We start from the raw sequence: 26,954 nt of genomic DNA on the forward strand, positions 1-26,954 counted from the left end.
TCAATCTAGTAGAAAATTACATCTGCCTCTGAATTTGCAGAATTGGTGAAACCAAATAATTTTATAGGTGCAAGCGTGGTTGTGTGGTAAGAAGCTTGCTTCCAGGTTCAGTCCCACAGCTTGGTACCTTAGGCAAGTGTTTTCTACTACAGCCTCAGATTAACCAAAGCCTTGTGAGTGGATATGGTAGACTGAAACTGAAAGAATATATATGTGTGCTTGTGTCTGTGTTTATCTCCTTACCACCACCAGCACTTGACAACTGGTGTTTGTGTGTTTACGTCCCCATAATTTAGCAGTTTGGACAAAAGAGACTGATAGAATAAGTACCAGGCTTTTAAAACAAATGAGTACTGGGGTCAATTCAGTTGACTAAAAATTCTTTAAGGTGGTGCTCCAGCATGGCTGCAGTCTCACAACTGAAACAGATCAAAGATTGAAGAACTTTATAGATTTTTCATTTCTTTCTCTTTGTTCTTCCTTTCATCTAAAATACAAAACAGCCAATCTTCTTTAAGAACTGTTCAAATACATATAGGCAGTCATCATCGTCGTCTAACATCCACTTTTCCATGTTTGCATGGGTCAGACAAAATTTGTTGAGGCAGATTTTCTACAGCCGGATACCCTTCCTATCACCAACACTCACCTATTTCCAAGCAAAGTAATATTTCTCCATCACCAGACTTATTTTTCACAACAGATAGGAAATGAACAACATACTCAATTACAACTGTCACATCATGTCATATATATATAATTAAAACAGTTTGATTTGGCTCCAGGCTTTAGAGGCTCGTGAAACTTTGTCGCATGGAGCCCAATCCAACTGTTTTAAATAATACATGTAACTCCTACTAAATGTGCCTTTTTCTTTTGTTTGTCCACTCACTCATCTATATATACTCTTTACTCTCTTTTACTCTTTTACTTGTTTCAGTCATTTGACTGCAGCCATGCTGGAGCACCACCTTTGTAGTCGAGAAATTCGACCCCAGGACTTATTCTTTGTAAGCCTAGTACTTATTCTATCGGTCTCTTTTTGCCGAACCGCTAAGTTACGGGGACGTAAACACACCAGCATCGGTTGTCAAGCAATACTAGGGGGACAAACACAGACACACAAACACACACACACATATATATATATATATATATATATACATACATATATACATATATACAACAGGCTTCTTTCAGTTTCCGTCTACCAAATCCACTCACAAGGCTTTGGTCGGCCCGAGGCTATAGTAGAAGACACTTGCCCAAGGTGCCACGCAGTGGGACTGAACCCGGAACCATGTGGTTGGTAAGCAAGCTACTTACCACATAGCCACTCCTGCGCCTATAATACAGATGACAGGTTCTTTCAGTTCCTCTCTATGACACATGAGCTGTATATACTGCTTTTACATGTTTTTTATGTGTTAGAATGTGCACAAATAGTTGTTCTCCATAGCAGATTCCACAGAGCATCTGTTTTGATGCCTCTCTACATTACAGTAATCCCTCACCATATCGTATTTCATCATCATCGTTTAACGTCCGCCTTCCATGCTAGCATGGGTTGGACGATTTGACTGAGGACTGGTGAAACCAGATGGCTACACCAGGCTCCAATCTGATTTGGCAGAGTTTCTACAGCTGGATGCCCTTCTTAACGCCAACCACTCCGAGAGTGTAGTGGGTGCTTTTACGTGCCACCGGCACGAAGGCCAGTCAAGCAGTACTGGCAACGGCCACACTCAAAATGGTGTATTTTATGTGCCACCTGCACAGGAGCCAGTTCGGCGACACTGGCAACGATCTCGCTCAAATGTCTTTACACGTACCATCCGGCACAAGTGCCAGGAAGGTGATGCTGGGCACAGGTGCCATTGACGGTTTCACTTTCGCTTGCCCCAATAGGTCTTCGCAAGCCATCTATCACAATTTATTTTAAGCTTATGTTGATTCCTCTGTGGTGGTGTTTTGCATTTATAATAAAATAAACATATACAAATTATAAAAATAATTTTAAAAATATATACAGTACAGTACTGTTTCTACTTTGCAGATTTTCACTTATCATGGGGGTGTTTGGAACATAGCACCTGCGATAGTCAAGGGATTACTATATTTACTCATTCCTTTAAACATCACTGAAATGCTAAATATGTTTTTAGCCTTTAGGTGTGGCTGTATGGTAAGAAACTTGCTTCCCAACCTCATGGTTCCATGTTCAGTCCCACTGCATAGCACCTTGGGCAAATGTCTTCTACTACAGCCTCAGACCAACCAAAGCCTTGTGAGTGGATTTGGTAGACAGAAACTGAAAGAAGACTGTCATATATAGATATATAAATAGATATGACACACTTCTCTTAGTTACTGCCTACCAAATCCACTCACAAGGCAGGATTGCACCTAAGGACTTATGCACTTGTTTCTACAACATCGGAAACTTGAACTATGTACTTTAATTTGCCTTGCCTTAACGTTTGTTGTCCTCTTGAACAATTATATATAGATAGATATGTATATATCTATGAGTTTGTGTCTGTTTGTCCCCTTATCACTGCTTGACAACTGGTGTTGGTCTGTTTATGTCCCCATAAAAGGGATTAATAGAATAAGTACTAGGCTTAAGAAAATAAGTCCTGGGATTGATTTGTTCAACTAAAAAGGCCTCCAAGGTAGTGCCCCAGCATGGTCACAGGCAAAAAAAAAATTTTTAAATACTAAAACATGCTCCAAAGAAAACTGAAAATAGTTTATTTATTTTTGATCAGTATTTTTTGTTAAAAAAAAAAAAAAAAAAATTAAATGAACTAAAATATTTTACACAATAATCAGGCAGAAAATCGTTCAATCAATACCAAGAACTGTATTAGAAATCGTTGTCACTGTCATCATCTTCTTCAATCATTTTGTGTCGTAACACAGCACTGCTAGGTGCTGTTTTCGATTTGACTGCTATTTCAATATCTTCATCATCATCAAGATCACCCTCATTGTTATCAAGATCTATATCTGAGTCACTGCCAGATTCCTGTTGCGAAAATAAATAAAATTTAGAATTTCATATATATATATATATATGCGAGGGGATGCTGAAAAGTTTCTGGTTTGGGGTAAAAGAAAATATTAGAGGATCAGTCAATTATGATTTTATTCAACATATTCCCCTCCCAGATTCACACACTTATTGTAGCAGTCCTTCAGTTTTTCTAATCCATGTGAAAGAACTTTGAAGGTTGGGCCTCCAACCAAGCCTTTTGCAATACCCTTATAGCCAGGAACTTTTCAATAGTCCCTCATGTGTGTGTATGTATATATATATATATGGGAGACTTTACGAAAAAAAACAACAACAGACGAGGACAGGTGGTGTAAACAACAAAAGGATGTATTAGTTTAACGCTCGGTAATAGAGAAAGTAACGTTTCGAGCTACGCTCTTCACCAGAAAGAATACGGAGAAAAACACGGGAGAAAAAAAGTTGAATGTTTTGGTCAGTGATCTACCAAACTTCATCACAATGGTGATAGAATTGGTTTAACTGAGGTACAGTGGGGTTTTTTATGTCATAAGACCAGGCCTGAGCTAATAACATGTTCATTAATTACACAGCATTGTAACTTTTCTTTACAGTTGAGAGCTGTAGTGCAAAACACCTTTTTCTGTCCCTCAATACTACTCACTTCCTCAGTTGAGGAGTCTTGTCTAGCAAGTTACTTAGTAACCTAACTGGCTCCGATACCATGTAAAAAGCACCAAGTATACTCTGTTTAGTGGTTGGCATTAGGAAGGGCATCCAGCCAAAGAAACCATAAAAAAGCAGACAGCAGAGATTGGTACAGTCCTCTGGCTTGCCAGTTCCTGTCAGAACATCCAATGCATGCCAGCATGGAAAACGAATAATAAATGATGAGCTGTACCGATTTCTGGAACGTATTTAGATCTATTAAGCCAGCAAGTGTTATGGTTTTTTGAGAATAGATATTGTACAATAGTGATGTTACAACACAAACTGCTGTATAATACACTCTGAATCAAGCCAGCTGCATCTCCCAACAACCTACTAGAAAACATGGTTGTCCCTCAAAGCATAACACAAGTTATATTTATTTTTTTGAATGAAATGAATCTAACTTTTTCAGTTGTAAGATAGGAAAGATTTTACTCAAAATTTCTAGAGTTAACAGTTAACAAGTAAATCAAGCAAACAAGATTTCCATCAACAACAACTTTTCTATATTTTTTTAAATTATGGTATATACCAATGCTAGGTTTGATAGTTATTTAAATTCAGAACATTTCAAGAATTGCTATCATCATCATTTTTTTTTTCATCAGCTCTTTCATGCTGACATGGCTTGGACAATACTATTTGAAACAACTTTCTGGCCTAATGCCTTTCAAGACACCAACCACTTTTAGTTGACTTACAACACACAGATATGGTGTACTCATTTCTATAATACACACAAAGAGCAAGTATTTTATACTTGCCTTTGCCTTATTCCAATTCCTTGTGACAAAAAGTTGTAAAAATACAGTAAATATGAATTGTATCTTTTGTATATTTTACAATCCACAGACTCGAGATTGTACTCTAATCATCAGAAGTAATTCTCCTTAACTAAGCACTAAGAATTTGTATTTGGATGCAGAGGATAAGAAGGTGTGAGATTAATGCCTTTGTCTTGAGGCCAATAGCAGTGTCAATGCTACTGTCCAATACTTTGTAGCAACGACGTGCGCATGCGTAGTCTCACGCATGCGTAGAATTAAACAACCAAGCGTTCCCGCTCAATTCATTCTCTTTCTCGCTGGCCAGCGATTGAGCATGGACGTATTTAAGCTGTCTCTCTACATCTTTCGGACTTACACTCGACAGCTCGCTCACAACTACAGAACAACGTCCCAACAACTATGCTCATACACACAGAAGCTGTAACAACAAGAACTAATGATGTATATATTTACCACCTAAATAAAGTGTTGTTTAAGTTGATAGTCTGGAGTTCAGCGTTCCGTTATATTCTATAATTTTATAGTAGGAAAGTCAGGTATACAATCTAAAGATGTATAACCCACTTTCTACTAAAACTTAATGCCATTAAAACAAGGATAAACCCCAGCATATTTTGTGTTTTAGAAAAAGACAGTTAAATTTGTTTAGAAAATATTTCAAGTTTTCCAATCAGCTGTAAGGACAAGAAAAGGGAATATCTTTGAATGTTTCTGTTTTACTTACATCTTCTGAATCATCAATAAACATTGAACCTTGCACATGAGCTTTTCTCTCACTATGTGTCAAGCTGGCTCCTACAGCAAAAGAAATAACGGAAATCATAAGAATTTGAAACACATTTTTATATGTAGGAAGTAGAGTATGGTGCCTTGCTGAACAATAATCTGAAAGTAAAATAGAGAGCCATGCACAATTGTCTGAAAGTAGAGTATGGTGCCTTGCTTAACAACAGAATCTTTCATTTTCTAGAATTTACCTTCAGGCCTTGTTCTGCTGTGGACAGGTCGAATTGGACGTTGAACCTGACTATCATCTAATTCAGAACCACTGTCTAAGACATCTGTAAAACAAAAAAAAAGAAACAAACCATAAAGAGTTTAGGGTTCTAGAGTTTTTCATAATTACAAAGGGATTCTCTCACTTCACATAAAACTTGTAAATTCAAATGTGCAGTGCAAAGAAATAGTTATTAATGTTAGGATGAGCTAAATATAATCCACTGGATATTGATACTTGGCACCAGATCAGCCCTGATCAAGCAAATTTATGATCAAATGCATTCCAGCCCCATGACCATACCATTATTGTTATATAATATACAGAAGTTGGATAAAATAATGGAAACACCTTAAAATTTCAAACAAATTTATTTTAATATGGGGTAGGACTGCCTTTGACAGCAATTACAGCTTGAATTCTACAAGGTATGGACTTGTACAAAGTTTGAATTGTTTCCAAAGGAATTTTTGTCCATTCTTCAGCTAAAACAGTCTCCAGTTCTTGTAGTGATGATGATGGAGGATATCAACTCCTTACTTGTTTTTCTAAAATGCACCATAAATGTTCAATAATATTGAGATCTGGGGACTGTGGTGGCCAGATAAGATGTTCAACTTCACTAGAATGTTCCATAGATATGACAGACTTCTTTTAGTTTCTGTCTACCAAATCCACTTACAAGGCAGTAACAACTTTAGCTGAATGAATTGGTGCATTATCATCCTGAAAGATTGCATTTCCCTCTGGGAACAGTTCCGCAACCATAGGATGAATTTGATCAACTAAAATGCTTAAATAGTCTTGGCTATTAATTCTGCCATGAAGGGAAATCATTGGGCCATCAGATTTCCAAGATATACCCCCCGCCCCGATCATCACAGATCCTCCTCCATGTTTAACAGTTGGAAGAAGGCAGTCTGGATCAAATGCTTCTTTTGGCTCTCTCCACATATATACTCAGCCGGTGTTTGGAAATAAGGTAAAGGATGACACGTCTGACAAAATAACATTCTTCCACTGCTCTAGGGACCAATTCTGTAGGTTTTTACTCCACTCTAAATGCTTTGCAACGTTTGTTTTTGAAAGTAGTGGTTTACTGATTACAGCCCACCCATGAATTACTACAAGGTCACCCACTCAATGATTCTGCCCAATGAACAATTCAAGCCTCGGATTAATACTAGAATTCAAAACCAAATCTAGGTGCCAATACCATTATATGCCATTAAATCAGAAAAGACACGCATATAAGTTGGAAATTCTAATATGAAAGAAATCATAAACAAAGACACTAACCTGAGGTTTGGCTGAAATCATCATCTTCATCATCTTCATCAAAAATATTCTTGGGGTCTCTTTCAACTTGGCGTAATGCCTCAGCTGTCGATTTCAGAGCATATTGATTTTCCTAGAGAATCAATAACATAAAATCTGTTATATCACAGATGTAACATCTGGTAAATCAAATATCAATATAGTACACAAGTATGTGCTGTTTGCAAACAACCTAACAAGTCTACTGATAGAACAAATGTCATATTTCCTGGCAGCATACAAGTTGAATTTTCCAAACCAAAAATTCCATGTAAAATGCTTCAGGATTTGGAAAGCAACTGATGATGTTTGAATGTTTACACAACATGTTTACCAATATATATTCTATATTGACTTGTATACCAAACAATACAGTATCACACCAACAATGAAATATACAAACTTTCACTTTATCTTGTTCCATTTTACTGTATTCTTCAAGTTGTTGTTCAAGGTATGTGAGATTGCGGAACTTGATAATGTAAGCTTCATATAGTTTCTCTAATTCTTGTTCCAGTCTTTCGTATTCATCCATATAAGCAGGCCTTAAAATAAAAATGAGATTCTCTGTAAGAATTATATTGATGCAAAAAAGATATTTCTAAATCATCATCATGTGGTCTAGTGGCTAGGATTCCTGACTTTCACCCAGGCGGCCCGGGTTCAATTCCCAGCATGAGAACTAGTTTTTTCTAGGCATAGGAGTGATTGTGTGGTAAGTAGCCTGCTTACCAACCACATGGTTCCGGGTTCAGTTCCACTGCCTGGCACCTTGGGCAAGTGTCTTCTACTATAGCCTTGAGCCGACCAAAGCCTTGTGAGTAGATTTGGTAGACAGAAACTGAAAGAAGCTCGTCGTATATATATATATATATATATATATATATATATATGTGTGTGTGTGTGTGTGTGTGTGTTTGTGTATCTGTGTTTGTCCCCCCACCAACCAATGCTGGTGTGTTTACATCTCCGTAAATTAGCGGTTCGGCAAAAAGAGACCAATAGAATAAGTACTAAGCTTATAAAGAATAAGTCCTGGGGTCAATTTTCTCGACTAAAGGCGGTGCTCCAGCATGGCCGCAGTCAAATGACTGAAACAAGTAAAAGGAAAAGAGTATTTGATATCCACTTTTCATGCTTACATGGCTCAGATGGAATTTGTTGAGGCAAATTTTCTATGCCAAATGCCCTTCCTGTCACTAACCATCACTTTTCCCTATGTAAGGTAATATTTCCCCATGCTCAGACATGTTTTTCAGGGAAGGCTGGGTATGAACAACTGCACTTTTGAAACTTAATTTAAGCTAGACAACACCACAAATTTGGATTGTGTCTTTCTGTAGTTTACATTGTACAAGTGAAATGAAAGCCAGTTGTAGGATTAGTGGAATCATTTCATTATGTCTCTATAAAAGACACAAAAATTATGTTTTAGAAGTGGGGCCACATAAAAATCCATCCAGTCCACAGTATGAAGTGGTTGGCATTTGGAAGGGCATCCAGCTGTAAAAACCATGCCAAAACTGATCTCACCTGTGCTTGTGTCATGTAAAAAGCACTCAATCCACACTACAGGGTGGTTGGTGTTAGGAAGGGCATCCAGCCATAAAAACCATGCCAAAACAGATACAGTAGCCTGGAGTAGCCTTCTACCTGACCAGTTCCTGTCAAAACGTCCAACCCATGCCAGCATGGAAGACAGACATTAAATGATGATGGTGATGATGATGAAATGGAGAATATATATATGAACATTTTGGGGAATATTACCTACAAAGAGACTGACATCAAAACCAGGGAAAATTCAGTAGTGGCCTTTATGAGAAGTGAAATGGTTGTACTCATCACTATGATCTGGCCATTGGGAACCTTTCACAGAATCCACATCATTGCAAACATTCAAGTCAAGTCTCCCTGTCTGAAGATAACCTGCTCTCTATTTCTACCAGTCTCAGAGACCCATAGAGACTCTACTCCTCCTCTGACAGAGCAATATAATAAACCTAGCTCATTCATATTGAACTGAAGTATATTCTATGTCTGTGATAGAATCAATATAAACCTTTTGTAAGCTGCTTCTATACACTTACAGTTTCTAGCAGTATAACTCAACATTAATTATGTAAAAATAACACCTGAACCTGTCCCTTTATCATGCTTTAACCTCCCACACCTGCCATAAAGCCACCTCCCATCCTCTTAAAATATTTCCCCCATTCACTCAAGATAGCTTTTTTCCTTTTCTTGTTATTTTCCTGCCTTGCGACTTAGCAACTTCACTGGTGCTGATGGCACGAAAAAAGCAGCCACTACAGGCTGTAAAGTGGTTGGCATTAGGAAGGGCATCTGGCCATAGAAACCATGTCAAGCCTGACATTGCAGCTCAATGCAGACCTGTAGCTCATCAGATCCTGTCAAACCATCGAACCCATGCCAGCATGGAAAACAAATTTAAATGATGATGAGGACGGACATTTGTTATTCAATAAAAAGTTTCAAAATTCATTCAAAAGAAAAAAAGAAAAGAAAAGAAAATCTAATAGAAATGTGAACAACCAACCTAACATTTTGTAAAGTCTGCAATCTTTTCTGATTTCTGTCGAGTTCTATTTTCCTCTTTTCAATTTTGTTATCCAAAGTTGATTCATCGGCAGCAATATTCTCCAACATAGCAACAGTTTTTTGAATATCACTCTGTGAAACAGGAAAACAGGATTTCAGATTCAAAAGACTTGTTTAAGAAACAAATATCATAAACATTTCTCTTACAACCTAAACTAGTAAGGAAGAGTGCCACCGACTCAAATTGTCTTCAACTCTCATCTTTTCCAACATACCCCAGCATAATTCTTTTAGTCTTTTCTCTCATCTTTTCTGCTCAAGTTCCACTTAAATACAATATCATACATTTAATACCAACATCATTCTCTTATCCATCCAACTGTCCCATTCCACTAGAATACTGTTTACCTTACCTGAACTATCTTCATAGATGCATTTATTCCTTTTTCAACTTCATTTATTTCCAGTGGTCGTGCAATAACAGAGGATCGACTTTCCTTAAAAATAAATAGTAAGAGAAATCAAGATGTAACTTCATCAAAGATTTTATGAACTGAATAAAGAGTTACAATGAATACTTTTCAGTACTGAGTTATGTTTAGTGTCAGGCTACACAAAGCCAATACCTAAATCATAACTGCTAAAATCTCTTCGGTGAGCTCAAGTGGCATCAATTCACTTTAGGCTTGTTTTTTCCCTTTGTTTTAGAATATTAGAAGAGAGAGAGGACAGCAAGGGAGCAAGCACTAAAAAGCAGAAGATATTTAGTCTAATGCTCTGTGTCTCTTCAAACCTTTATGCTTCAAAAATAATAATAACAATAATTATTATTATTATTCTGTAGTCTTATTCTTATCACATGCTTTCACTGCACTACCGAGCACAGCTCTGTGTGCCTTGGATATGTGCTGAGGTTGTTGTGATGCTCTTATTGTTATTGTATTGAAAGTGTTTTATGTAGGATGTGTGTGGTGCCCAGTAGTGCAATTTTCTGTGTGTTATATATTAAATTGATCCCAGTACACTCTGGTCCTTTTTATTTTATTGACCCTGAAGAGATGAGAGGTAAAGTTGACTGCAACAGGATCAGAACTCAAAGAACCAAAAGAAATACAGCAATGCATTTTGTCTGACAATTTAATAATTCTAGCAATCCACTACCTTGAAGAATTACCATATTTTAACATGTATAAGGAACCCTTTTTTGTCAAAAATTAGGTTAAAAAAATATGGGAGGTTCTTATACATGGATAGTATAATTTCTTACAAAACCATTTTTACCAAATTTTAAGGCCAAAAAATTAGGGGGTTCCTTATACATGTTAAAATACAGTAACTCCAGCATTCAACTGGTACTTTATTTTCTTGAATGCAGATCTGCAGCAAAATTGATCTTGACAGAATATGAACTCAATTCAAAACTAAAACATATTTTGTAAAACATTGTCTTTTATCTTTTACTTGCTTCAGTCATTGGATCGCAGCCATACTGAAGCACTGCCTTGAAGGGTTTAATTGAATAGATTGACCCCTGTACAACTCAAAGACAAAGATATATCCCTTTTCTCTGTTAGGAAGCAGAAGCACTTGCGCATGTACACACACAACAAAAACTTCCACCTCAATCACAAGGCTTCGGTCAGCCTGAGGCTATAACAGAAGACACTTGCCCAAGGCGCCACACAGCAGGACTGGACCCAAAACCATGTGGTTGAGAAGCAAGCTTCCTAACCACACAGCCATGCCTTTGAATAACTTCATTGATTTACAGCTGTTTCTGATATAAGATGCTGTGGACTCGTAATTGAGTGCCTGAATAACACCTTATAGCTTCACCAAAGCCTCAAATATGAAGTGCAGAGGCTCTGATGTAGCTATAAAGTGTTATTCAAACACTCAACTATAAGTCCACTGCATCTTATAACAGAAACAGCTGTAAACTAATGAAGTTCATAAGATATTCATTTATTCCTTAGTTATCTCATTTTCTTATTACAGCTCCATACTCGACTAATGCGCCATTCAGAAGCATACGTATATCGAGTTCTACATCAGGTTATTAGTCTAGCAATGCCTAAGCAAATTATATATATATATATATATATATATATATATATATATACTCTTTTTTACTCTTTTACTTGTTTCAGTCATTTGACTGCGGCCATGCTGAAGCACCGCCTTTTAGTCGAGTAAATCGACCCCAGGACTTATTCTTTGTAAGCCTAGTACTTATTCCTACGGGTCCCTTTTTGCCGAACCGCTAAGTTACGGGGACGTAAACACACCAGCATCGGTTGTCAAGCGATGTTGGGGGGACAAACACAGACACACAAACATATACACACACATACATATATATATATATATATATATATATATATATATATATATATACGACGGGCTTCTTTCAGTTTCCGTCTACCAAATCCACTCACAAGGCTTTGGTCGGCCCAAGGCTATAGTAGAAAACACTTGCCCAAGGTGCCACGCAGTGGGACTGAACCCAAAACCATATGGTTGGTAAGCAAGCTACTTACCACACAGCTATATATATATATACATATATACATATATACATACACACACACAATAGGCTTCCACACATTTCTGTCTACCAATTCCACTCACAAAGCATTTTTGATTAGCCCTGGGCCATTGTTAAAGACAACTGCCCAAGGTACCACGCAGTTGGACTGAACCCGAAACCATGTAGTTACCAAGTGAGTTTCTTCAATCCAACAATCACATTCTATCATACGGGGGAAAAAGAAAAGAAAAGGACACATTAGATAATGTAGTTCTACAAACAACAACATCAACAATGAAATCCTGACATGCAAAAACTCACCTGTAAATCAGTTTCCTTTGCCAAGAGGTCATAGAGTGTAGCTCCTTTCAATGTTATCTCTGATGCTAATTTCCGAGCTTCTTTTAAATCAACAATCTGAAGAAAAGAAAATGTTAATTTACAGACAAAAATACCACAAAACATAAATACAGAAAATTCGTTTTCTAAAAAAATTCCTGAAATTAAAGAGGATTCATTTTTAAAGACTTTTAAAAGTATTTTTCAAAATTAATTTGAATTTTAGTAAACAATTTTTATAAAGCTGAAGCAACTGGGAGCTTAGAGCACTTAAATACAGAATAGATGGATAGATTACAACATTAAAAAAAACTGATTTTAAAATATTTTAAAATACTTTAATAGAACAAAACAGAAACTTTTTTCTGTTTGTCGTCTCACTTCAGTTTTGGTTTAGGTTTCAGTGAGCCAAAATTTAAGTAAAACAAATAAAATTCATCTGATAACCATTAATATAAGATAATATAAAGATATAATTATGGATATATAAGGTTAAATATTTATTCATCCAATGTACCATAACAATGAATCTACAATGTTATTCTGCAATAGTTTTGTATGTAACTATGGAACAGAATCAAAGACATAATTTTTTATAGACACAACATTTATATTATTTGTAAGACAACTGAGTAATAAATTTTTTAAACTGTCACATATACACAAACAACAACACACCCACCCACAAACACTACTGCTACTACTACTACTACTACTACTACTACTACTACTACTGCTAATATATACATATTTTTAGAATGCACAGTACAACAGAGACGTTACTGTACTTCATTCACTGGGGTTATGGGTTCATATCCAACCATATTCACTTTCCTCTGATATGTAACAATGAATTTGTTAAATCTGTACTACATCCTTATTTTCATATCAGGTCTGTCAAAGCATAACCAACATTGTTCATAGTCTAACAGGTTTAATATAGACAGATTATGCTGAGTCTGTTACATAGTTCCGATTGTTTAATGTGCTTGCAATACACATTCTTTCAACACATCTTTAATAACTTTAATGAGACAGTCACAATCAAAAGGTGAAGAGAAATGAACTCATATTTCACTTATCAACAAGTGTGTGCAGCTTTTTTTATAGTGTGATCTAACCCATGATAGCATTGAAAAACATGTAAAATGAACAAACAAACAAAACAATCCACATGGTAAAAGTGACAAATGTATGACAAAGAATTTAGTTTTCAAAGTTGTTCTCGTCTAATACTGCACCTTTACAACCACCAATGCGGGTTTTACAGCATCTCGAGAATAACATGTTTCAGAAAGAAATATAGTTTCAAAAGAAACTATGCATTTCATACTTCTCTATAAATGTCCAACAAGCTTACAATTTTCAAAATATTGACACAGATAATGCTCATAGAGTTAATTGCTCAAACTTCTGTGTCCATCATTAAATTGAACTGGCTTATTTCCGTTAGTGATGGACATGAAACGCAGTAAAGGCGACAACTACAACCAAGAATTATCAAAACTTACTATAGACATCACAGCACTCTCCAGTTATAGTTATACTAAAGGGAATAGCTTTTGATACCAACCTGTCTGGGATTGCCCTTGGTTTAATGCTATAAGCTTCATGTTTCAAAGTGATTTTAGTTAAAACTTTACATCAAAATTCCATGTTAATTTATGCTCCAGACACTAACTTAATAATAACAAAATATTTTACAAAATCCTTTATTATTTTCAAAATTAATAGATACAAATGCAATGTTTTCCAACAGAAATATGATAACAAAATTTATAACCAAAAATAACTGGTAAAAGATAAAACCATTCATGCTTCCAGTTTTACAATTAAAATTTAAAACAAATTTTAAAACATATTAAATAACACCTACTTTAGATGATATATCAAAGGAGATTGGACCACTTTCATTGCTTTCAGTATCATCTAATGAATTAAATTCATTAGTCTTCATAACATTGTACAAAACTGATGTTATTTTCAGCAATTCTTTCACAGCATAGCCATCAGCTTGGTAAAGTTTTTTGCTGTTCAACTTCAAATGAGATTTTATGGCCTGTAATCATTTCAAGTAAATCATAGTAAATCATTCCAAATGGTAAAAAGCTACAAAAATCTTTCACACTCTCTCTCCCTTTCTCTCTCTCACACACACAGTTTCTCTCAACTTTTTCTCCTCCCTTTCTTCTAAATAAACATTGTGTAAAAGGGGTTATTTCCCCTTTTGATTCTTACCCTTCTCTCCTCCCTCTAATAGATGTGACAGACAGACAGGCAGAGATCAGCTTCTCTTTTATAATATAAAATGGTACAAACTTTGACAGGCATTAGGTAGGTTTAACCAGCAGGACAAATGTATCTCCATTTGTTTCAACAATGAGTATTCAGTTATTTGATCAACTGATTTACCTGTTCATTGAATTACTATCCAAGTGGCTGAGTATTCTACAGACATACGGTTAATTAAAAAAAAAGTACACCAAAGAGAAAGTAATACATTATTTTCATTAAATAAAGTTGATGAAACCCTACCATGAATTCTGTCACAGATCTAATGAAAAGGACACGATCTTGCTGAGTGTCAGTGTCAGAGTGGATGGAGGCAGTTGGCTCAAATCTGAAAAAGAAAATGGACAATATTTTTTTTAAATTGATGATGATAATAATGATGATGATGATGATGATGATGTTTTTTAGCCCCAAATCAAACCTGATTGAGCAGACCTCTGATGAAATCATCATCATCATTTAACGTCCACCTTCCATGCTGGCATGGGGGGGATGGTTTGACAAGAGCTGGCCAGGAAGAAGCCTACATCAGACTTCTGTAACCGTTTTAGCAGGATTTTTACAGTTGGATGCCCTTCCTAACACTTTGTGAGGCAATCTTCAAACTTGCCTATGTGGTTTGGAGCATCCGGTGGGCAATATGTATTGCATATGACTATATTATGTTGTCTTATGCATACAATTAGAATGTCACATACCGAATTTGAGTATGACAGTAAGACCTGGGTGTGAGGTCATCGCGGATGTACACAGCAACTCCACTATGGCTCCTTTCCCTTCTATCTGTTCGCAGGATGGCATATTTTGGTACGTGTACTTCTGCATCCTCTATATCAGAGCTGAGGTGAGTTTCCACAAGTGCTATGCATAGGGCTTGATTGTATGCAGCAAGGTCTCCCAGGAAAGGAACTTTGCTTTTATTATGATGCAACAGGCCCCCAATATTTAGTAAAAATATTGGCGTGACGACTGTGCAGGCCATCCCGTGTCTGTTGACTGTGGTGGTCTTGCGCAGTGGTGGGCAAGGTTCCTTGTTTGTGCTTGGTGTAGCCAGGTCAGCTGCTGCACAATCTTTTGCACCATGTACAAAAAAGACTCTTGCTCAGCTGCTGCCTTGGAGACATTTGTTATCTTTCCTCAGGGAAGTTTTTCTCCTTAAGGCTCCTGTAGTTTTGGTAGGGTGTCAGGTAGGCAAACCGGCAGTTTTTGCCATCTTCCCTATGCCAACATTTGCCTTGCAGGTAAAATCTGCAGGTTCTTGAGTGCCTTCTTGAGTGCCTTCCAAATTTCTTCTTTCCTATAAGGTTTTGGATGGCATTGAATCCTCCATGGGGTTTTCTGTTTTTTGTTTGGTGGGTTGGGGTTTCGGCTTTGATTGTTTTTTGCCTTTTCTTTTTTCTTCCTTTCCTTCTTTATATTTGTGTTTGTGTTCCATCTTTCCTTTTCTTGTGGTGGGAACTTTTTTCCTCTGGTTGTCCAATGGGGTGAGGGCTCCGTTCCTTTGTAGGACCATTGGCACAGAGGGGCTTCTAGTTGCTGCTTCCTTGGGCGATATGCCATGCTTGAGAAAATCTGTCAAGCCAAGTGAAATTATAGTCGTGGCCAATGTCAGTGTTGCATAACTGGCACCTGTACCGATGGCACATAAAAAGCACCCTTCGAAAGTTGAGCAATATGCTGTGCTTGAGAAGACCCATCAAGCCAAATGAAATTGTGGTCATAACTGATGCCTGTGTCATATAACTGACACCCATGCTGGTGGTACGTAAAAAGCACCCTTTGAACATTGGGCCTCATGAAGGCAGTGACAAATGATCAAGACCTTTGGTGATATACTGTGCTTGAGAAGACCTGTCAAGCCAAGTGAGATTGCAGTAGTGGCTGATGCTGGTGTTACGTAACTGACACCTGCGCAGGTGGTACATAAAAAGCACCCATTACACTCTTGGAGTGGTTGATGTTAGGAAGGGCATCCAGCCATAGAAACCATGCCAAATCAGACTGGAACCTGGTGCAGCTCCCCAGCTTACCAGTTTTCAGTCAAACTGTCCAACTCAGGCCAGGATGGAGAACAGACATTAAATAATGATGATGATTACCTGATACTGTTCCATGTAACAGACATGGCCAAATCTAATACCATAAAAAAGAAAAACAATAAAAATCTGGAATATTTTAGGTGAATGTATGTTAACTTTCAAACAGCTATGGTGACTATTTCATCTACCTTTTTACTAGCCATAATAATATCTCAGCAACTAGGGCAAAATTTGGCTTCCGGAAGTTTTCCATGGATATAAGTCGTGGATAGCCTAAAGCTCTCATCATTTCAGTGAAATCTGAAAAATGGAATAAAATAGAATGTTTAAACATAAATACTTTATAACTTCATCAGTAGACATTTATGAAAGTATATACATAAATGTACACACATACAAACACAGAGTATAGAAATATTTTGCAAATTTTATTTATTCTGTTTGTTGATGCAAACCAACCATAAATTGTTTCCTCATAATCTGGGGGTTTTGGGATTTTTTTTTCTTATATAACATGCTAAACTTCAAGTAGTTTCACTAATTTCACTGTTCCCAGAGTTTGTAGTTGACATCATCCTCACTTCATTTTCAGTTTGGTACACAGAGAAGGGACACAACTCAACAGACCAAGAATCAACTTGTCATTTATTGAAAGAACTGACCAACTGTATAGATATAAACACATTTTTCTTCTTTCTTTCTTTCCTTCTATTTTCCATTGACATTAAGGAAAAAAAAAACACATTTTTTCACTTTGAAAACATTTTCCTTTCAGACCCCACTGGTGAGCTGACTGAACTAAAGGAAGCATCTGTTCCAGCAACCAACTTAAAAATATTCTTTTTCTTTATCTCCTGTTCAAAACATTTCCTTCCAGATACACAGGCACATACACACACACACACGCATGCACACACACACACACACACACACACTCTCTCTCACTTTTTCCCTCCACTATCTCTCCATTCCTCTCCCTCTTTTCTTTTCTTTTCCCTCCTCTCTCTCTCCACCCCAACAAATCCCTTCACACAATTTAAATCTGAAGATTCTATTAGAGTAGATGAAAATATGTGATTTGTAAAAACATGACATGTTAATAAATATTTGTATATGTACAACCATCCAGATACCTTGTTTTTTCTAATATATATCATCATCATCATCATCATCATCGTTTAACGTCCGCTTTCCATGCTAGCATGGGTTGGATGATTTGACTGAGGACTGGTGAAACCAGATGGTTACGCCAGGCTCCAATCTGATTTGGCAGAGTTTCTACAGCTGGATGCCCTTCCTAACGCCAACCACTCAGAGAGTGTAGTGGGTGCTTTTACGTGTCACCCGCACAAAGGCCAGTCAGGCGGTACTGGCAAGGGCCACACTCAAAATGGTGTATTTTATGTGCCACCCGCACAAGAGCCAGTCCAGGAGCACTGGCAACGATCTCGCTCGAAAATCCTTACACATGTCACGGGCACAAGTGCCAGAAAAGCGACGCTGGGCACAGGTGCCATTCCGATTTCGCTTTCGCTTGCGCCAATAAGTCTTCGCAAGCTGAGTTTCGTGTCCAATGAAGGAGACGACGTTGGCATGGGTGCCAGTCGTCGAATTTAGTTCGATTTCAATTTCACTTGCCTCAAAAAATCTTCGCAAGCAGAGTTTAGTGTCCAATGAAGGAAAGGTACGCATAAGTGGGCTGGCTACACCCCTGGCAGAGGCCTTGGATTTAGGTCTCACTTCGCTTGCCGGGTCTTCTCACGCACAGCATATTTCCAAAGGTCTCGGTCAGAAGTCATCGCCTCGGTGAGGCCCAATGTTCGAAGGTCTTGCCTCACCACCTCAGCCCAGGTCTTCCTGGGCCTACCTCTTCCACGGGTTCCCTCAACTGTTAGGGTTTGGCACTTTTTCATGCAGCTATCCTCGTCCATTCTCGTCACATGTCCATACCAGCGCAATCATCTCTCTTGCACACAACTGATGCTTCTTATGTTCAGCTTTTCTCTCAAGATACTTACACTTTGTCGGGTATGCACACTGACATTACTCATCCATTGGAGCATACTGGCTTCATTCCTTGCGAGCTTACGCATGTCTTCAGCCATCACAGCCCATGTTTCACTGCCATGTAGCATGACTGTTCATACACATGCGTCATACAGTCTGCCTTTTACTCTGAGTAAGAGTCCCTCTGTCGCCAGCAGAGGTAAGAGCTCTCTGAACCTTGCCCAGGCTATTCTTATTCTAGCAGCTACACTTTCAGCGCACCCACCGCCACTACTAACTTGGTCACCCAGATAGCGGAAGCTATCAACTACCTCTAGTTTTTCTCCTTGGAATGAGACAGAAGTTGTTTCTTGTTTGTTTACAGTGTTTATTGCACCTGAACATCTGCCATATACAAAAACTAAATTCCTAGTTAACCTGCCTTTGATATTGCTGTCCAGGATGGCACACATTCTAGTTATGCCAATGTAGACAGCAATTCAAAATGAGGAAAGGAATTGTGATCGCAAGAGAAAGGATATGGCTTGAGACATTTAGAATCTCTACCCAACAATAATTACTGTTTTCTCAACTCAGCCTCGATGAGCAAAAGCATTTCATCCAGGGTTTTTTTTTTACCCCTATGTACAGCTATCAAAAAATTGCCTTTTATTTTAAATATAAGACTTATCTTTCTTTTCTAGAATAGTAGGGTGTGATTTGGTAGAGATTTGCTACTATTTCTAGCAGATCGAACAAACATATAAAAGCTCCCTTCTTGGTGGCAACATTATTAACTTAACTGGTCTCACGTTCTGATCGAATCCACCTGTTAGTCTCTGTTATAAAGACCATTAGAACGTACAGGCTTACAAAAAGAAAATGAATATTAGATAAAAAGCAACAGATTCGAACTGCTACACTACACCCACAAGATAAACCATGTCGTGAGATTGTCCCTAGTCGTTCGACAAACTACTCATATCTACTTCGCGATGATGGGCCTTACCGCAGTGTCAAGTGATGCCCATGAGAGTGACTTGGCTGTTGCAATGCCTTAGCATCCCCATCTCCCGTGGTAATACTGCGAGCGTATTGGGTTACTCCAGAAGGTTGCGTTGAACGTTGTGGTGTGCAACCATTTGAGGCACTGGATGTTTAATTGATTTTTTTTCTTTCTTTCTTCCTGCTTTTTCTCATTTTTTTTCTACATTCATGTTTGTATTTTCTTCGGTTTGGGATTTGTATGTTAATGTTTTGTATTATATATGTATCATATACATACGTGTTTATATAAGTAATAAAAAGGCGATAAAAATAAGACTTAAATAATTCAAGAGATAACAAGACATTGAAATTAAATTAACACTGTATAAGTCATTCGCATACAACAACAAAGGTTAACCTCCAGTTTCTGCCCTTTTTTTTTTCATATTTGTTTACTACATGTTGTTTTACACGTATTACACTATTTTTTTTTTTTCATTTTTTTTTCCCCGGGTCAGAAACTGGAAGTTATCCACAACAAATATAAATCATGTCTTTGAGATTTACAAACAAAATAGTTTTGTTTCTTGATTTATCGAAACTACATAAGAGATAGTAATTTTAGCTCCGAATTTTGCCTAGCAACAAAATAATTACACACGTTTTGTACAACAAACAACAAACTAACTACATTTTCGTGAACTTATACTGAAAAAAAAGTATGTTCAATGACAAAATAGAAATTAAATATTACTCATATATGAAAATAACTTACTTCGAAGGTCACGGTAAGACATTTTAAAGGAATTTTGGTAATACAATAAATAGAATAGTTTAAAGTTATGGTAGCAACGCCATGTTTACGTAATCAAGGGAGATAATCGGTAACTAGGAAGTTATCCTCCCTTGACACATGTATTGAGATAATACAAATAAGTCGTTCACCTCATAGCATTCAGCACATATATATCCATTCCCCTCTCTTCCTTCCTCCCCTATCTCTTTCTCCTCTCATCCTATCTCCTCCCTCTCCTTCTCTCTCTCTCCCACCTCTTTCACTTTCTCCTATCTCTATTTCGCAATAAAATCAATGTAGTAATATACAGGCTTAACTCCACATATCTTTATTTCCATTGGGTGACTCTTTGTTCCCTGTATATCCACTACGCACTACGAGATTTTTGTAGGTACGAATCGAGCACTTAAACTATTTACGCGAAACAAAAACATCATCTTACTATGTTGTTTACAACACACACATATATACGTACGTTAGTTGTTGGTGGCTTCAGAATCAATGCTAGAAAGACTCAAAGAAACAAACCAGTCTAGAAAAGGAAGCTATAGAAGTTCAAAGACCGCAGCAAACTAGCAGAGGTCTAGTGATATTCTAATGGAAGCATTTGATGAATAGGAGGAATTGGGAACATACAGTTTCGATGACAACTGGAAGTTCATGCAGGACAACCAACTAAGGGCTACAGACCAAATCTGTGGCTGGTGCAAAGTCCCAAGCAGGTTGAGGGTGATGGAACAAAAAAGTAGACAGTGCTATAAAAGCAGAGAGATAGGCTTGGAAAGTCTAGAAAAATTATGATAGCAGAGAATTATATCAAATAACAAGAGGGGAAGCTAGGCAAAAAGGTTACATGGCAGAGGGAGAAATAGAAAGTAGGAGATTTGCCAAAGTTCTACTGCATGTGGTGTTCTGGGTTGGTAGGCAATCTATCAAAGATAATAGAGATGCTGTGGATGAGAAATGTGTGTGAATGAATACTGGTATGCTTGCACTTATTGATTTTGATAAGAAAGAGGCATGGAAATGCCACTATGAAAAGTTATTAAACTTGGAGAATGCATAGGAGAGGGAATGCCTCCTTAATATGGACCCACCTGAGGGCCAACCGTGAGAGTTGACAGCAGTATGATAAATAAAGCAATGAAGGATATGGAGACAAGGACAACCTCTGGACTATTGCAAATCATCATTGAGAAGCTTACAATATCTGGTGGAATAGGATACAGCGTAGTAACCTGTATAGTTAATCAGTTAATCAGGTGATACAGGAAGGTGTCATATCCAATGACTGGAATAGTAGCATTATAGTTAGTGGCTACAAGGGTAAAGGAGATGATTTAAAGAAACAATTACAGAGGTATCAAACTGTAGGACAGATCATAAAAGTTACAGAGAGAGTTACAGCATGATTAGGAACAGAATTAGATTAGATGAGATGCAGTTTGATTTTGTGCCAAGGAGGAATATCACAGATGCCATCTTCCTAGTTAAACAGCTAGAGGAGAAGTATTTGGCTAAATGTAAACTGTTGTACTTAGCATTCATTGGCAGGGGTTGGTGAACCAGCAATAAATTACCCCAAGTGGGGTAAAAATGAAATTCTTGTGGGTAATGAAGAGTCATTAGACATTAGTAAAATTATATAAGAAAAAACATGTTCCTTGTTATGACAAAAAAATTTTTTCTGGCATGAGGAGGCAGTCAAAAAAGTTGCTGCCTTTTGCAAAAACTTACCTTTGCAAACAAGGATTTTCCACTCTAATGAAACTAAAAACAAAGCAGAGTAATTTATTGAACCCTAAAGACTGTATCCAAATTGCTCTGGCATCAAAATACTCGAATTTTGATGTAATTGTAATAAAAATGAAACATGATTTCTCCAAAACATCATCATCATCATTGTTTAATGTCTGCTTTCCATGCTAGCATGGGTTGGATGGTTCGACTAAGGTCTGGCAAGCCAGGAGGCTGCACCAGGCTCCAATCTGATGTGGCAATGTTTCTACAGCTGGATGCCCTTCCTAATGCCGACCACTCTGAGAGTGTAGTAGGTGCTTTTTATGTGCTACTGGCATAGGAGCCTGATGAGAAAAAGTTTCTAGAAAAATCCTTTTGTTTCATAATGAGGATATTAATTTATTTTATCACATTTGTTTTGTACTTTCTATATTTATAATTGTATTCTCCATATAAATAGATTCAATAACCCTTTTCAATTCAAAGAATCTATGATTTTCTTCCTTTCAAATGAAGGCGTAACATTGGTGTAAATAAATAAATTTTGGGGTAACTGGTTAAAAAGTTCCCTGACGCCTGGCCTAGAGAAAGCCTTTGGCAGAATCCTATGGTTTATTATCTGGTTGTCTGGCTTATTACAGCTATACAAGTCATGCATGGGGGTGTTGTTAGTAAAGTGAGAATCAGCCATTAGTACAATGATAAATTTAGTGTACATGTACGATTTCCCCTGGGCTCAGTTCTCAGTCTCCTTTCATTCATCATCATAGTCCTCCAGGTTATAACAAAGAAATTTAAGACTGACTGCTCATGGAAATTGCTATATGCTCACTCTTATAGTGAAATCTATAGCAGAATTCAAAAAGAAATTCCAGGTATGGAAGCAAAACCTGGAATCAAAGGGTTTTAAAGTTAACTAAGTGAAGATCAAAGTTGTTTTTGCAAGAAAATAGATAATAATCTCTTTGTGTCAAATAAATAGCCCTGCACAATATGTAGGAAAGGTGTTGGAAGGAATTCAGTGCAAGCTATAAACCCTTAAGAAGTGCAATAAAATCACAGATTGATTAACAGAGAAAGTTGTCTTTGTATGTGGCAGATGCACAGGAATAATAGACACTAAGGACACATAGGAATTATATTTTCTTAAAAGCCCAGGAAGTTCCCTCTAGGTTGTAGACGGTTTATGTTACTTAAGTGATCAAATTAGTTGTGGAGGAGGATGTTCTAAATGTAGAGTTGTTGGTACAAGAATAGGATGGAGAAAGTTCAGAGAGCTATAACTTCTGCTGGCAACAAAAGGCCTCTATCTCTCTCTCTCAGTGAAAAGCAAATTATATGATGCATGTGTATGAATGGTTATGCTCTTTGGTTGTGAAACATGGGCCCTGAAAGCAGTGGACATACATAGACTAGAAAAGAATGAAGTTAGTATGCTCCAATAGATATGCAACATCAATGTAGAGAGAAAAGTTAGGTATGCAAGAGTAAAAGATGTAGGCTGCAAGAAAGAAGACTATGATGGTTTGGTCATTTGTATGAATGAGGACAACTCTATAAAGAAGTGCCAATCACTTAAAGTGGATGGAACTTGTGAAAAAGAGAAACTCAGGAAGATTGAGATGAGATAGTGAAGGCCAGTCTGAAGATTCTGAGCCCCATAGAAGAGATGGCAATGGGTCAAGATGTCTAATGACATGAGGTTCTTGAGAAGACCCACCCACCTCAGTGAAATTGAATTTTGGAAGTGCTATGTATTATGAGGGAGTTCCTGCTTTTAAGGGTACCACAAAAGGCCTGGTTTGATGCCCAACTTTCCAAGTTCTTTTACGGGATTTAGAAAAACTGAAGACCGCTGTAATAAGTGCACGAATCTGAAAGGGGAATATGTTGAATAAAATAATAATTATTCTTTTACTCAAAACCAGGAACTTTTCAGCACTCCCTTGTTTTTATACACACACACACATACACATACACAAGGGGTACTGGAAAGTTTCTAGTTTTAAGGGTATCACTAAAGACCTGTTTCTTTTTCAGGGCTTAGAAAAGCTGAAGGACCGCTGTAATAAGTGTGTAAATTTGAGAGGGGAAAATGTTGAATAAAATCATAATTAACTGATCCTCCTGTATTTTCTTTTAACACAAAGCCAGGAACTTTTCAGTACCTCTTCGTATATGCTCTCCATCCATACGTTACATATTACCCCCCACCAATGAACCAAACTACATCTCATGTGCTATGCTTGTTTCTTTCATTCAACTAAAAATTCTTAAAGGTGGGTGCCCCAGCATGGTCGCTGTCTAATTTCTGAAATAAGTAAAAGATTAAAAAATGCTGTGAGTTCTATTTTTCTATTTTTGTAAGCATTAAATTTTAATTGGATATGTATTTTTTAGATGATAAGTTTTATGTCATTTGTTTTATCTGATATCAAATATTAATTTGCAAAACAATGGTATTTATTTCATATATTATTATTCTAAAGCAAATTGGCAAGTAAACCGGAAGTTGAATTCATATTATTAACAACATGGCGACCATCAACGTGCGGTGTTTATTTGATCAAAATCGTTTTCAGTTAGAGTCTATAGATCTTAATTCTATGGTCAATGAATTTATAAACCGAATTTCGGAAAATGTTACTCTATCAGACAAAGAAATTGGTAAGATTTTTTTTGCTTTGGTTATGTAGATATATTGAACTGATTTTTGTAAATAAAAGATTTTGTTTTCTTTTTTGCTTGTTTGTGTTTAACGAAATTGTGTTTTAAGTGGTCCAACTTTTGAAATTGAATATCCATGAATTCACGCAGTTTAGAAACTAAAACTGAGTTAATTATATTTTAACTATCTTAATAATTAATGCATTTTTGACTCTATTTAGTTCAGCCTCTTATATACGAATCTAACGAAAGTATTTATTTAAAAATTCTCTCTGAGCTAAGGATTTATTAATCAATAGAAATATACTTAACATTTTTTTTTAATTATCCAAAATTAACATAAATCATATATTTCGATATAAGAAGCTGTAAATATGAGATGGTTACGAAAATATATCCCAAGCATTTATACGTGTACACTTAATTCGTTGAACTTGGATAGGTTTCATGTAAAAAATTTGTTTGTGTCAATTAAGATATTTGTAAGCAATTTATACAAAAGTTTCTTGCTGTTGGCATTCATATAACATTTATATCTATAGAAATAGCTGTTTTACCATTAGCCCAAAAGCATCTCCAAAAAACAGACCTTGGGCTATAATTCCAGTTAATTCTCAGCGAGGTTTATATGTGTGTGTAACTGTAAAATTATATTTTTAATGAGATTTTTGAAACAGAAAACATCATCTTGGCAACCAAATATGTATAGCATAATAACTGTTTTATTGCATTTTGTTGATATCGTATTAGCTTCGTAGACTGTTGGAAAATAAATAATAAAGTAGAAGGCATCCCTTAAGAATAGAGTCGGAAATTATCTGTTCTGAAACAACTGTAACTTCTTCGGGTCTATACGTTTTGTGTATCATATATGACAAATGTGCGCAAAAGAAATGAGTTTTTACTTTTTTCGACAGTTTTTGTGGATTTATGGTATAATTTTGTAGAATCATTAAGACAAAACAATGCCATGCTTTTGATCATTGGTCTGTGTGGTCAGAGCTGATCTGTAATTAAATAATTTGGGAACCTCTATACTTGAGACATGAAATTATAGCTCACAGGTCTGATCCATTTATAAAAACAATATTTTTCCCAACTACATGGTTCCAGGTTCAGTCCCACTGTGTAGCAAGTGTCCTCTACTGTAGCCCTCACCTGACAAAATTTTTGTAAGTAGATTTGGTTGATGGAAACTGAAAGAAACCTGTTGTGTATATATATATGTGTGTGTGTGTGCATGTGCATCTTTTGTGTTTGCTCCGCACACACCACTGCTTGACAACTGGTGTTGGTTTGTTTACGTCCTTATAATTCAGCAGTTTGGCAAAAAGAGACCAACAAAATAAGTACCAAGCTGAGAAAAAAGTAGAAGTACTGGAATCGATTTGTTCGATTAAACTCATCAAGGTAGTGCCTGACATTCAGGACAACTTTATTAAAAGACAACACAAGAATTTCAACCTGAAGAAAGTTAGTTGTGACAGTGTTGCAGATTTTTGGAGCAAGCCTTTAATTGTTGATGTGAAACAGTCATATATGACAGATTTGTTTGTTGGCTATATACTAATTAAAAGCAAAGTTGTTTTGAATTCAGAAAATGTGATCTCATTTGTTACCTACAGCTAAGTTGAATATCTCTGAAGAACAAATAATAATAGAGTTTTAGTATATATGCGTTACATTATTTAATTTTCTCCTTCTAGGCCCCAAGTTCAACAATCATTTTTGTATGGTGGGGCACAGGTTCACCTTTTGCTTTTCATCCTTCTTAAGTCAAGGAAGTACCTTAGAATACTATACAAAATCTATTGTTTCCCTACAAAAATCAATGTTTTGCTTTAGAAAGACAAATTATGCATTCATTTTTTTTTCTTACCAACAGAATTGGTTTATTGTGGTAATTGTTTACAAAGAACAAAGACTTTAGAATCATATGGTGTGAAGAATGGTTCTATGGTTTATGCTGTGAAGAAAAATGTGAAAGAACCCGTAGACTCTGGTAAGTATAAGACATTTTTTTTTTAATTGTTTCAGAGAAAAAATATCTGTACATCACAATAAAACAGCAGTCAGGAAGAAACAATAAAGCAGACACTAAGAAAACAATCATATATATTTCATAGATTTTGATTACACTCTTTCTCATGTCTGCTTCGCCATGGACTGTTCTATGTAAAAATG

At 36.6% G+C, this 26,954-nt stretch overlaps 2 protein-coding genes across 4 annotated transcripts in view; one reads left to right on the forward strand and one right to left on the reverse strand.

Annotated features, from left to right (window-relative positions):
- Positions 1–2,738: 2,738 nt before the first annotated feature.
- On the reverse strand, positions 2,739–20,499 carry LOC106879585 (intraflagellar transport protein 38). Of its 2 annotated transcripts, XM_014929220.3 has the most exons (12): positions 20,343–20,499; positions 16,783–16,894; positions 14,799–14,883; positions 14,140–14,322; positions 12,246–12,341; positions 9,808–9,891; positions 9,393–9,526; positions 7,236–7,377; positions 6,815–6,926; positions 5,496–5,579; positions 5,243–5,313; positions 2,739–3,031 (listed from the first exon to the last, which is right to left on the reverse strand). In XM_014929220.3, exons 1-12 carry the CDS (start codon positions 20,362–20,364, stop codon positions 2,870–2,872), a joined length of 1,287 nt encoding a protein of 428 aa, XP_014784706.1. In that variant the 5' UTR covers positions 20,365–20,499; the 3' UTR covers positions 2,739–2,869. The 2 variants fall into 2 exon arrangements, with proteins under 2 accessions (XP_014784706.1, XP_089219839.1); XM_089363713.1 differs by lacking the exon at positions 16,783–16,894 and having other exon boundaries at positions 20,343–20,450.
- Positions 20,500–24,603: 4,104 nt separating this feature from the next.
- The window catches only part of LOC106879586 (ubiquitin-like protein 7), a 25,789-nt gene continuing 23,438 nt past the window's right edge, over positions 24,604–26,954 (forward strand). The window contains exons 1-2 of one of the 2 annotated variants that reach the window (XM_089363714.1): positions 24,604–24,770; positions 26,656–26,772. In XM_089363714.1, coding sequence (XP_089219840.1) covers positions 24,638–24,770; positions 26,656–26,772 — 250 coding nt within the window. In that variant the 5' untranslated portion in view covers positions 24,604–24,637. The remainder of the gene's footprint in view (positions 24,771–26,655; positions 26,773–26,954) is intronic. The other variant, XM_014929222.3, reaches the window with a different exon arrangement.

The sequence above is a fragment of the Octopus bimaculoides genome, chromosome 15 (assembly GCF_046866305.1).
Source record: "Octopus bimaculoides isolate indiv1 chromosome 15, ASM4686630v1, whole genome shotgun sequence".
Lineage (NCBI taxonomy): Eukaryota > Metazoa > Mollusca > Cephalopoda > Octopoda > Octopodidae > Octopus > Octopus bimaculoides.

What these genes read in the sequence shown, in the direction of transcription:
- LOC106879585 (XM_014929220.3), bottom strand. Translation starts at nt 20,364, where the DNA reads ATGTCTTACCGTGACCTTCGAA. An exon ending in GTCTTACCGTGACCTTCGAA is followed by an intron (nt 16,895 to 20,342) that starts GTAAGTTATTTT and finishes TCCATTTTTCAG; the next exon opens with ATTTCACTGAAATGATGAGA. An exon ending in CAGCAGAACAAGGCCTGAAG is followed by an intron (nt 5,314 to 5,495) that starts GTAAATTCTAGA and finishes CTTTTGCTGTAG; the next exon opens with GAGCCAGCTTGACACATAGT.